Source organism: Microtus oregoni, unplaced genomic scaffold (genome assembly GCF_018167655.1).
Source record: "Microtus oregoni isolate MIOR12 unplaced genomic scaffold, Mior012 000048F_ref0000485, whole genome shotgun sequence".
Classification (NCBI taxonomy): domain Eukaryota; kingdom Metazoa; phylum Chordata; class Mammalia; order Rodentia; family Cricetidae; genus Microtus; species Microtus oregoni.
Genome location: NW_024543222.1, coordinates 10169372 through 10182471, shown reverse-complemented (window position 1 = coordinate 10182471; position 13100 = coordinate 10169372). Strand labels below are relative to the sequence as shown.

The following is a 13100-nucleotide window of genomic DNA, read 5'->3' as shown; positions in this document are numbered from 1 at the left end:
GTGAACAAGAGTGTGTGCAGGAACTGGCGTGAAACAAGCATGCTTCAGGTAGGAGGATCTACACATGAAAGATTAGTCTCTTGAGTTTCCGGAATTGACGAGAAAATGGTTGAGGAGAAAGATGGTTCGGGACTGGAAACAGTGGCAGGGCTTGTGGCTCTTCACTGAGGGTCTTCCTTTTGGTCCGTTTGGAAACAGATGTGACAGCTTCCTTGGATGGCCATCAGCGGTACTCCCATGCTTTAGTTCTTTGTTGAAGCGAAGGCAGTGAGAACCAGTGTACAACGAGAAAGGAGCCTGGCCTGGCCTTCTGGACTAACTCACTCAGAAACCATCTGCCTGTGGCTTCTGATTCTGAGCAGTCTGAGGTCCCTGAAACCACCAAAATAATAGTTTTTCCCAAATCAGCCCAGCCAGGCTCTAATTAAGACGGATGGAAATGAATACCCATGCCAGTTGCCCACCACATGGAGGCTGTGGCTGGGGAGCGTTCCCAAATCCTGGGAGGCCATTTCTCTCCCATCCTGGCATTGCCGAAAGAATGCTCAGATAAAGACCAAAGTCCTACTGACTCTGGGAGGAAGGCGAATGGCCACCGTCTGGGACAGTGTGCCTGGACTCTGGGCACCCTGAAGGCTGAACTGCTCGTGAGAAATGGATGTGGTGGATGGTCTGGAGTAGCCACGGGGTAAGCCAGAGAGCTCTACAAGGGCACTGAGGAGGGGAAGGAAAGGAGAAGAGGTGTCCTTGCTCCTTGCACACTGCCGTGGGAGGAGGGAGTTAATCCTTTGAGAATCCTTGGCTAGACAGTTCTTATTTCCAGCAGAGTCCTTTTTTCCTTCCACTCCTGGCCTTTTCTCCCTGTTTTCCTCTGTCAGCCCTGTTTCTGGATCTTCTCAGAGCTTCCCCCAGAAAAACTTTGGCCAACTTGCTCCTCTTGAACAACTGTCACTTTTGAAAAACTGCCCAGTCTCTTTGCTGTGACTTCTAAAGAGAGACTTTGGGCCAGGGTTCCTTTCCGTGACAACGAGGATGTTGGAGAGGGGAATGGTAGAGAAACTTGGGATAGGCGCGCGCGCACGCGCGCGCGCGCACACACACACACACACACACACCCTTCTGAGAGATGCTGAATCTGTCATCACCAGTCAGTATAACTTTCCCGACATCAGAGGAAGACATCAGAGAAAAGCGGAGAGCAGAGAACTCATACTTGCGTTCCAGCTGCTCAGCTGCTGCAGTTTCTACACAAGGGAGGCCTGACCCTATTTGACCTTGACCACCAAGACCAGAGGATTATAGAAGAAGAACTGACCAAAGATATGTGGGCAAAAGGCCAGGCCAAACTTTCCAGTTGTGACATGTCTGTCTCAGGACAGATATTCTCTGGCTGGGGAAGCTGTGGACCACAGAAGAAACTCCAAGATCAGTCACTAAGAGTGTCAGGGTAGCCACGGATGTGAACCCTTACCTCCGATAAAGGTAAGCCTCATGGCCACCATTGCTGACTAAGGACGAGCAATAAAAGTGGGATGGTTCTGAGTCGTTAGTTTACGGCCTGAGATAGTGAAGCCGACGTCTCCCTGCTCCTTGTCCGCCTGCCTTTTTGATATTCCAGACAGGTGCCAGAGGTGTCATCAAGGCTGACGGAGCCTGGCATTGGCTTGCTCGCTGTGATCAGCAGCTGACACCCTGACAGGAACTCTTTCCCTGATTACATTTTAAACTTGGACCGTGCCACACTCGGTTGCATTTTGAATAAGAGAGAGGCAGGCAGGAGGGCGAGGAAAACCTGTCGAGGAAGGAGGCTGGCCCAGTCTTCTGGGTCAGAGGACACACAGCCAGCCCACCCAACACACAGCGTCACTTCCACACTTTGACCTAACTAAAATACTGACCTTCAATAAATTGCCATTGGGTGAGAATTGAAACATTCAAGACAGTGCACAAACTCCATCTGGTACTGTGTGAAATCGAAGAGGAATGTCCAGGGGTGGGGAGTGGAAGAAGGCATATGTACCCCCTACTGGAAACTAGCTCCAGTTGCTTGACAAAAGGCATTTTTTTTTTCCTGACCGAATACCATCATTTCTTCGTGTGGTAGTAAAACGATAGAACTCACTCAGATTAAAAAAGCTCTCCTCTAGGCAAGACACGAAGAATGCTGGCTTGGCTATTTTATTGCCTCCACCTCGCCTACTGTGGTAGATAGTTTGCTTATAGGTTTGGTTTTGGATAGCAATTAATGTTAGGTAATTATTGGCAGGGAGGTACCACTTATCACTAGTTTTTAAATGCTAGCAGAGTCGTGGCTACAAACAAGGACTTGTCTGTGCAAGACACAACAATTGGCCAGGTCATTCATTATTTCTCCCTACGTTGCCCATTCTAAATGGCAGCTTGGGGAATCGGGATGCTGTACCAAGGTCCTCGGGGGTCCACAAACACATCCACGTATCCTTATAGTTATCAGGATCTAAGCCTCAGTAAGGGTTGGTGTGATTACAATAGAACTTTTGATATGATTCAAATCCAATGAGCCTTTTAGGTTCCATGCATGTGGAGACAGGGTCTCAGGTAGCCCAGGCCTGTCTCAATCTCAATGAATAGCTGAGGATGACCTTGAATTTCTGCTCCTCCTTCTAGCTCCTGAGGGTCAGGATTACAAAGCTGCACCAGTACATATATATATTCTGAGAGTTGAACTCGGGGCTTCATGAATGCCAGGCAAGCCCTCTACCAACTGAACCATCCCCCACCCCAGTGGGTTCCAGTTTTGATGCCGGCATGATTCTAGCACATTTGTTTATCAATACCCTCCTATTGCTGTTTACAGAACTCCTTCAGGTGGAGGGAATACGATTTCCGTCTCTAAGGTCAAAGTTCAACACAATTAGGAGCAGCTGAACCTTTCACATCATCATCCAAGGACCATGCTGGGGCAACTGTTACTTTCAGTGACACCCTGAAGACAGTAAGGCCACCAGCCCCTACTGTTCTCTTATTGAACGCCCAACATTTCTGGGCAGTCAGTTGTGTATCGCACTGTGTTATTGTTCAAAAGCAAGCTTGAAAATCAATTGCTCAACTTGGCGAGGCTGACTTTTGCTCCCCCCCCCCCCCAAAAAAAAACATTTCCACGGAATTTCCTGCAAGGCCTAAGTAACATAGCGGAATCTAGGGTGACAGAAACGAGACTAGGCAGACATGCATCTACATTTACAGTAGCAAGCAACTTTGCCCATAGCCTGTAATTCTTAAATCTTCTTTCGGTGTGTGGATAATTTTTCAAAGGGCAAGATTTCCTAGTTCACTGATTCAAGATGCTCCCACATTATTGATGAAATTAAGGTAATATTGAAAGTGACGGCTCTTGCGAAGCAATCTTAAACTGCCTTTTTATTGCATGCAATTAGCAGTAGAACTGAGCACCACTTTCTAATATAAAATCACCAACCACAGAGGCTGCACACGGAATTCACTGTCGTGATCTCAGCCAGTAAGTTTCAACTTCTCCTCATTTGCTGAAGTTCTCCCCCACCCCCGCTCCAGTTTTAGCCCCGCAGAATAATGAGAAAACAGTTAAATTGGGCTAGCAGCGAGTTTCAACGGAGATTTATGGTGTTCTCATCTTCCCGAGGGACTATAAAACCATCCCTGACATCTCATTCTGAAAGCTCTTGTATTAGCAGACGGGTGTGGCATGCAAAGGGGACTCTGGATTCAAGTGACAGACAAGTCCTGTACTTTGAAAAAGAGCCCTTAATTCATAAGAAAGCTTCCTGCCATTAGCAGTGGGACCCCATCCCCACCCTCAGTCCCTAAGTCCCTACCACGCCACCTCCAACCCACTCCTGCAGAAACACTCTTAAATTTACCATAAATATTTTAATATTTCTCTCTAAATTTTGCTTTCAGTTTACAAAATTCGCCTCTCTCTCTCTCTCTCTCTCTCTCTCTCTCTCTCTCTCTCTCTCTCTCTCTCTCCAGAAGCCTCTGCCCAAATCAACAGGATAATAAAAGATAACAAACTGCCTTCAATTCAGAACACTGGCCAAAAACTGACAAGCCAAGTTTAATGAGCAACAGGGATTGCCCATGTCAGAGAGCTGAGAGTCTAACTCTCTCTCCAGCTGACCTCCTTGGTCTCCAACCCTGGGCAGAGAGAGAGAAATACGACGGGGTGGGGGTGGAGGAGGACAACGACGACAAGGTCTTTGGGGATTTGGCATAGCTTTGTGCAAAGCGCTCAGGTTTGACCAAAGAGCAGAGGTGCGTGCTGAATTCGAGCCAGCTCTGCTCTGTTTGGAAACCTCATTCTGGAAAGCAAAGGCCTGAGGGCAGCTGTCCACATCAGGACGGAGAGAAACGCGCTTGAGAAGGCTCTGGAATCAGGAAAGAGACTGGCTAGAGAACCCGAGAACTCAAGGGGAGTGGCTGGGAGCCTGCCTTCGCTGTTGCAAAGAAATTATTCGCACACTGAGATCTTACTCCAGGGCTAACGTCTGAAGTCTGCAACAACTGGTGGGGGTCCAGATGGGGAAAGAAGCCCAGTGCCAGGCTGTGAGGGCCGGGTGAAGTCCCCGCAGCCCAGGAAGGGAGTGGGCGTGGGTAGCCAGTGCAAGGGACTCAGACAAGGGAGCCCGGCGCCTGGGGTTCTCCGGCAGGGTCCTCACCTGTTCCAGCGGGCCACCTTCCTCCGGTAATACCGTAGCGCCTCCTGGCTGGCCAGGAGCCAGTCTTCGGGCCCCAGGAGAGGTGGCTCCTCCGGGATTTGGTAAAGCGAGTGGGCGAAGAGGGCCTGCAGCTTGGAGCGCGGGCTAGGGTGACCGCGGCTGGGATGCTCAGCCCCGGGCCGGGCTTGGGAAAAGTTGTGCGCCGCGGTGCCAGGATCCCGGGAGGCTGCGGCCGAGTGCAGAGACGCGGAGGGGGCGCGGCCGGAGCACGGGCACCCCGCGGGGTTCTCGCGGGGCCGTAGCTGGCGCTGCACTCGCGGCCAGAGGTGGAAGTAGAGGTCGGCGGAGAAGAGCGTGCCCAGGAGCAGCAGGGCCAGCAGGCGGTCCCTGCGCAGCCCGGGCATGGCCCAAGCAGAGACCCGGGAAACACTTAGGGTGCAGACGGAAGAAGCTCCAGGAGTCCCGAAGGAGCTGGAATGTTCACTGCCGGGGATTAGCTCCTTCTGGAAAGGTGTCGCCCCTGAAGTTGGGGACCGCGTGCAGGAAGCTCACAATGTTGACAACGTCACCTTTTCTCACCCAGTGGAAACCGGGGGGTTGGGGTTGAATACCCGCTTCTCGAGCCTTCTTTGCTCTGTGTTCCCCTCGCCTGGGACCCGCGCAGGTGGAGGTCCCCGAGACACGGGTGGTGGCTCTGGTGGCCGGTGGCCGGGTAGGGGTGATCACTAGAAGGAGTGCAGGGGAGCTCTCTCCCCTAGGAGGAGGCTGGAGGCTACGTAGTAGCCCCGGGTGTCTCTCCCAAGGATGCTGTCGCTCCTCATGCAGCGGCTCCTCCTGCAGGCGACAGGGACTCCCCTGGTCCGGGCTGGCAGGAGGGGAGGGAATGGAGAGTTGACGAAGAAGGGGCGCCCCGGAGCGAGCTTGTCTCTGCGCCTGAACTCCTAGAGGCAGAGGTAACGCCTGGCCACCCCCCTGCCTGGCCTGGCGCCGGTACCTCCGCCCACTCTCAGCTGGCACCTGCCTTTGGCGTAGCTCTCCAGCCAAACTCCCAATCCCTCTGCCGCCGGCTCTGCCCTTCCACCTTGTCATCAACCCTCTTCTCCTCCCCCTTTCCTCCTCTTTGCTCCAGGCCTCCCACTTTCCCTGGTCAGGGCTCTTCATATTTATTCTGGTAGACTCAAGTGAGGTGGGCTGGAGCCTTTTATTTCCGTTTTTAGTTTTTAGGAGGGGGGGGGAAGGACAATGCAAACCCTTAAAAGCCTTTCTCCTGCAAGCTTTGCCAGCTGTGTGTATGGGGTTTGGACTTCATCTCTGAGCATGCTCCCTGCAGGGCATAAACATAACAACCACGTGCCCAGAACATAGTAGGCATTTGAACTTGTCCTTTAAAAAATAAGGAGCTTTTTTTTTTTTTTTTTAAATCTAGAACCTGGGTGATTTCCTGTTTGGATGGAGTTTGACTCCAAATCTGCCAGTACTTTGAAAAGAGGAAACGGTAGGGAGGGAGGGGCCCCTTTGAAGGGGCCCCAAATGACCCCACTCCGAACTCTTGAATGTAGCTTGGTGTGAAAGTAGTCCACCCAGATGAATCATTGGAAAGCCCGCTTTCTTAGGTTTTTCTCCCGATATTCTGTGAGGTCATTTACACCTCTCCACCCATGTTCCTTCCTTCTGAGGAGCCCGGTGGGGATGGCAGGGCGTGGGGGTGGCCCTGAAATCCTGGCTCTCTCTGTTTTATAATTTGGAAGTATAGCAAAATGCGAGTCTGCCTGGGGAGATTGCCCCACCCTGGAGAATGTTCAGGAAAAGGCATTTTTTTTTCTTTCTGCCAGCTGTTGCCTGTCTGGGCAGCAAAGTGCCTATGTATGCTAATTTTATGGGTTAAGGATCTCCAGTCTCTTGCTGGAGTCTCCAGCCTGAGACACCCTATGTGGCTTGTGGGTTCACAATGATGCTTTCCCTGCCCTTTGTCAAATATTTCTTGTGTTATCTGCTGTCCTCTTGTAATAATAAGGGTGCGGGGTTGCGTCCCCAGCACCCCGGCTGCCTGCTCGGCTAGCTTATGCCCCGAAATAACAACACACAAACTGTATTCATTTAAACACTGCTTGGCCCATTCTCTTCTAGGCTAATTCTCACATATTAATTTAGCCCATTTCTAATCATCTGTGTGTAGCACCCCAAGGTGCGCTTACCGGGGAGATTCTAGCCTAGTCCATCCTGGGTAGGAGCTTCATCCCAGGAGCGGGGCATGGCATCTCTCTCTGAGGCGTCTGCTCCAGGGAGGAGAGCTGTCAAGACTCTGAGCTCACTTCTCTTCCTCCCAGCGTTCTGTTCTGTTTACTCCTCCCGCCTATCCTCTAACCAATAAAATGGGCCAAGGCAGTTCCTTTATTAGCCAATGACCTTCCTCCATCATTCTTATCTTTAGATGAATGTGTGTGTGTGTGTGTGTGTGTGTGTGTGTGTAAATGTATGTGTGTGTATCTGTGTGCACCCGTGTGGAGGTCAGAGGTCAATCTTAAGTGTTATTCATCAAAAGCCATTCACACTGCTGTTTTTAAGGCAGGGTCTTCCACTGGGACCAGGTGTTCATGGATTAGACTAGATTAGATTGTCTGGTCAGTCAACCGAGAGATCATCCAATCTCTACCTCCCCAGTGCTGGGATTATAAACCCATGCCACCACAATTAGCTTGGATTTTATGTGGGTGTTGGAGACTGAACACAGGTCCTAGTGTTCGCGTGGCAAGGAGTTTACTGACTGAGTTATTGCCTCAGCATCTTGTAAATGAAAATTTGCCTTGTGAGGCCATCCTGAGGCTTACGCTGAGTTCAAGCATTTCGACTTCTCAGGTTATTCCCTAACCCGTGCTAGATAACTAGGAGATAAGCCAGCTGTTACAATTACTTCTTGCTTCTTGTAATGCACTAGGTTAGGGTTGGAGACTCTTTACAGCTTGGTAAAGAACAAAACAAAACAAAACAAAACAAAAAGCCCCAGAAAAATATGGAAATGCAAAACACCAGAAAAGGACAAGATTCCTTAAAGCTAAGTTCAAATCAGAAACCTCAAGATCCACCGTCCCCAGCCAATTCACATGAACTGGATATGGTTGTAAGCCTCGGAGAGGCCTGTGGGACTTTGACTTTTTATCTATAGTTAAATTTTAAGTGGTGGTCAGTTTCTGAGAAAATTCACAACTTTTGTTGTGTCTAGTTAGGTACCACGGCAAGGAGATTAAAAAGCCAGGTAATGGATGATGATATGGTACCTATGATTATAAGCTAGCTGCCTGTTTCTGGGTTGGCAAAGATGCCATAAGCCTGTGACTTTGATTCTCATAGCCAATGGGGCCTGTGTCCTCAACAGACATTTTCATCTGGACCCAGGATAGGAAGTGCTGTTTCTAACCTGCTTCAAGATTATCTAAAACTCAGGACCGCGAGGGGTGCACCTATGCACTGATACAATGGGGATGTTCTGTTTTTTTTTTTCACTGTTCGTTGTAGTAACAGATTTTTTTTGATATTTCATTTGTATTTTATTTTTTTTAATTAATTAATTTATTATTAAAGATTTCTGCCTCCTCCCCGCCACCGCCTCCCATTTCCCTCCCCCTCCCCCGATCAAGTCCCCCTCCCTCATCTGCTCGAAGAGCAATCAGGGTTCCCTGCCCTGTGGGAAGTCCAAGGACCACCCACCTTCATCCAGGTCTAGTAAGTTGAGCACCCAAACTGCCTAGGCTCCCCCAAAGCCAGTACGTGCAGTAGGATCAAAAACCCATTGCCATTGTTCTTGAGTTCTCAGTAGTCCTCATTGTCCGCTATGTTCAGCAAGTCCGGTTTTATCCCATGCTTTTTCAGACCCAGGCCATCTGGCCTTAGTGGGTTCCTGATAGCATATCCCCATTGTCTCAGTGTGTGGGTGCACCCCTCGCGGTCCTGAGTTCCCTGCTCGTGCTCTTTCTCCTCTGCTCCTGATTTGGACCTTGAGATTTCAGTCCGGTGCTCCAATGTGGGTCTCTGTCTCTGTCTCCTTTCATCGCCTGATGAAGGTTAATAATATTCAGGAGGATGCGTATATGTTTGTCTTTGGATTCACCTTCTTATTTAGCTTCTCAGGATCACGAATTATAGGCCCAATGTCCTTTATTTATAGCTAGAAACCAAATATGAGTGAGTACATCCCATGTTCCTCTTTTTGGGTCTGACTTACCTCACTCAGGAAATGGGGATGTTCTATCGGGAACTCACAAAGGCCAGCTGGCCTGGGTCTGAAAAAGCCTGGGATAAAACCGGACTCGCTGAACATAGCGGACAATGAGGACTACTGAGAACTCAAGAACAATGGCAATGGGTTTTTGATCCTACTGCATGTACTGGCTTTGTGGGAGCCTAGGCAGTTTAGATGCTCACCTTACTAGACCTGGATGGAGGTGGGTGGTCCTTGGACTTCCCACAGGGCAGGGAACCCTGATTGCTCTTTGGGCTGATGAGGGAGGGGGACTTGATCGGGGGAGGGGGAGGGAAATGGGAGGCGGTGGCGGGGAAGAGACAGAAATCTTTAATAAATAAATAAATAAATAAAAATACCAAGAAAAACAATAAAAATCAATTTTAAAATAAAAAAAAAGATTATCTAAAACAACGGTCAAGGGCAACACTATGTATAGAGGTCAGACAGGAAGTGAGTGCAAAGCTAAGTCAGAAGGGTGGGTACTCGGCATGTAGGACCTGCCGTCCAGAAGCTATTTTCAAGGTATGCCCCAAATGCCTTTCTTTATCAGGCATGAGCTCTCCTCCTTTGCTTCTTTGTGTCTGGGCTCCCAGGTTTCCTGACCAGCCTCAGCTATGCATTCCCAGCTTGGGCTGAAGCTACTGTACATGGTTTTCCAAGACCTGCCATTCTCTTCGGCTTCCCAGTGGAAGCTCATCTCCCCCTTTCCCTCTCTGCTGCTCTTGGAAGCATCTCGAGCTTCATAAAGTCGTAGACTTGCAAACAAACAAGTCTTGCATCTTGGCTTTCAGTATGGCTCCGTTTCAGCGCTCAGCCACACTCACCAGAATGGGATTCTATCATGCAGATACACACAACCAGGGTGTTACCCGTCTTAGCTTTTCATGCGTGGAGATCAGGCCAGTCACTGTGACGTGGCCCTCCATGTTCTGACTTCTAACTTCCTTCCCAGCCTCATTTCTGAATAACTCCCATCCCGGGTCTTCACACCATAATGTCTTCCGCAATCCTGCGAGTGCTTCAGGCTCCTCTTCAATCAAACGTTCTTTCTCTTTTCCCCACTTGAAGAACATCCATTTATCCACTGGCGTTTTGGCCATGTGTCCCTTCCCCCCTAATGCATTCCCTTGTGCCTATTTAACTCAGTGCCATTACCTTTCATGTGCCACCCATCCCCTGGCTCCTTGCATAGTTCTCTACTTTCATAGTGCCCATGTCATGCTTCATTGCTTATGTGGCTTTGGAGTTGAAGTATGCCCCCTTCTCAAATTTGTGTGCTGATACCCTAACTTCCCATACCTCACAGTGTGACCATATTTGGAAATCAGGTCAGTGCAGGTACAGTCAAGTCAACCTGGAGTAGAGTGCATCCTTAAGGGGACCTTTGGATGGGGAGATGTGCAAATCTGGGCAGAATTAGGTAAAGATGGAGATAGAAATTGGGACAATGCAACTACAAGACAAAGCCTTGCTCAAACTGCCAGCAGCCACCCGGTGCGGGACAATTGTCTATATTCTGTCAATTATATTTTAAATAAATGCTGATTGGCTAACAGGCAGGAAATATAGTCGGGAAAAGCAGACAGGAAGTAGAGGTGGGGCAGTGAGAACAGGAGTATCCTGGGAAGAAGGAAGCTCTCTTGGGATTCCTGCCCAGATTACCGAATAAGTAGGATGTGACCTGCCCCGCTGAGAAAGGTACTGAGCCATGTGGCTAACATAGATAAGAACAATGGGTTAATATAAGCTACAAGAGCTAATAAGAAGACTGAGCTAATGGGCCAATCAGTTTATAATTAATACAGACTCTCTGTGTGATTTTCTCTGGGACTAAACGGCTGGGAGACTGGGTGGGACAGAAGCCTCAACAAGCGGGCTCTTATGTTACAGTAGTAGGCAAAGGGTGTAGAACAGAAATCTCAGAAAAGACCAACACAGCCCACCTCTTGAGCCTGGACTTATAGCCCCTGAAAAGTATGATCTAATGCATTTCTGTTGCTGGAGCGACTTGCTTTGTGATGCTTTGTTATAGCTGCCCTTACAGGCCAATACGGTGTGCATGTCCATCCATCCTCCTCCTCCCCCACGGAGCACCACCTCTGAGCGCAGAGAAAGCCGAGCACTTATTAACCGACACAGATCTCCACACTTCCATTTGAGGGAATGCTTGCTGAGTGAGAGACAGGCACACACTGGCAGTCTCTGCCATTACAGCATTTCACACAGGGCCGAGAACACCATAGGGGATTGGTGATTGGCGTTGATAAAATGACATAATTTTGAACCCTGTAGGAGACGCAGAAGAAATATGACACAGTTACTTCCTGCCTTCGAGCATCTCTTATGATCGTTAGAGAGACAGATCTATCTGTACCTACAAGCCAATTAGGAAAAAGAAGGAGGCAACGCACGAAGCAGATAAGGGAATCTGTGCCACTGCGTCCCTCACCAGGAGCAAATGCAAAGGGCATCCATGTTCCCCTTCGGTCTTGTGAGAAATTGCCCGCAGTCTCCTTCCAGGAATGAAATCGTAAAGATAACAGAGGTAATATTGAAAGACAGATGCTCTTCATCCGTGAAGTGTGAGCTCTATTTTTACCACACACAGTTCACATACTGCTTAAAACAGGACTTATTATTTCTTATTTGTATGGTTGGGTTTCTATGTTAAGCCATAACTCATGAGGACATGTGGTTTTTGTTCTTTCCCACCTTCCTGGTCTTCACAGGATATCATAGACAGTAAGGCCTATGGATGAAAACTAATAGTCTTTTTGGGTAGAACAAATGATGTGTGTGTGTGTGTGTGTGTGTGTGTGTGTGTGTGTGTGTGTGTGACTGTGTACTCACACGGGGAGGTGGGTGGTAAAGAGTGACATGGATTTTCATTTATTGGGGGTCTGGAGACATGACTGAGTAGTTAAGGGGAGTAGTTGCTCTTGTAGAGGATCTGGGTTTGGTTTCCAGCACCCATCTCAGCTGGCCTACCACTGCCTGTAACTCCAGCTCCAGGAGGTCTGATGTCTTCTCCTGGTGTCTGTGGGCATGGCGTGTGTGCAGTGCCAATACGTACATGCAGGCCAAACACTTACTATAAAATAAACAGATCTTAAAAATAATTTGTAGCTCTGAAACCCAGCCCCAGGTTTCAAGCAGTGTATAATCTTAGTGGCCCTATCTAAGGAGGAGGAGATGAGAGCTTCAGGGAAACAAGCATCCATGTCCCCAAGGCTTTTTTTCCAGAATAGGTCTATGTGAGGGCATTGCTGCCATAGTGGCCAGGCCTCTCAGCTGTCAGTGAGAGGAGGGAAGCCTTTGAAATGACCTCGAATGGTAAACCCAGGATAGAGTGACACCAAGCTTGTGTTTGCCAGATCCAGACAGTCGAGAATCCCTTCTCCTTGTTCTGTGTGGTGCTAGGTAGTGAGCCTACATTTTAAACATGCTAAGCCAGCACTCTAACACTGACTTACATTTCTGGTCCCCATTTCATTCAAGTGCCTTCTAAGTTACTCAGGCTGGACCTGAACTCACTGTGGAGGTGGGTGGGGGCTGGGGAGATGGCTCAGTGATTAAAGCCCTTGTGTGGGCTTTAATTTGGTTTGCATTTGGGTCCTCAGAACCCACAGAAAACTGCATGCTATGGGGCTATGGGAGGTAGGAAATGGTGCACGCAGGGAGTATGGGAGACAGGAAATGGAGACTGGAGGGTCTCCAGAAGCTCACACTCCACTAGACTGGGGTCTGCATCAGGAGCAGTGAGGGACCCTGTCTCAAGGTGCAAGGTGAGGACCAGTACCTGAGGTTGCCCTCTGAACTCTATATGCGTGCAATAGACCATGCATATCTGCACTTACACAAGCATTCAGGCATGTACAAATACACAGACACACACAGAGAGACAGAGACAGACAGACATACAGATAGACAGACACATGCACACACAGAGGCAGAGAGAGAGAGAGAGAGAGAGAGAGAGAGAGAGAGAGAGAGAGAGAGAGAAAGAGAGGAGATACACACACATGCTTGGAAGAGGGGAGGAGCTTGGAATGGGAATGTGTATTTTCAATAAGCCTATTTTCACCTTAAACGATTTATTTATTTTATGTGTATGGGAGTTTTGTCTGCATGTATGTCTGCACACCCCGTATGTGCTTGGTGCTCTAAGTCTTTGGGACTGGAGT

General features: G+C 49.0%; 1 protein-coding gene across 3 annotated transcripts in view; it reads right to left on the bottom strand.

The window, feature by feature from the left end:
• The window catches only part of Fam20a (FAM20A golgi associated secretory pathway pseudokinase), a 52039-nt gene extending 46466 nt beyond the window's left edge, over positions 1-5573 (bottom strand). For all 3 annotated transcript variants that reach the window (XM_041635972.1, XM_041635973.1, XM_041635974.1), the window contains exon 1: positions 4677-5573. In XM_041635972.1, the coding sequence (XP_041491906.1) occupies positions 4677-5080 (404 nt within the window). In that variant the 5' untranslated portion in view covers positions 5081-5573. The remainder of the gene's footprint in view (positions 1-4676) is intronic.
• Between the last annotated feature and the right edge of the window lie 7527 nt (positions 5574-13100).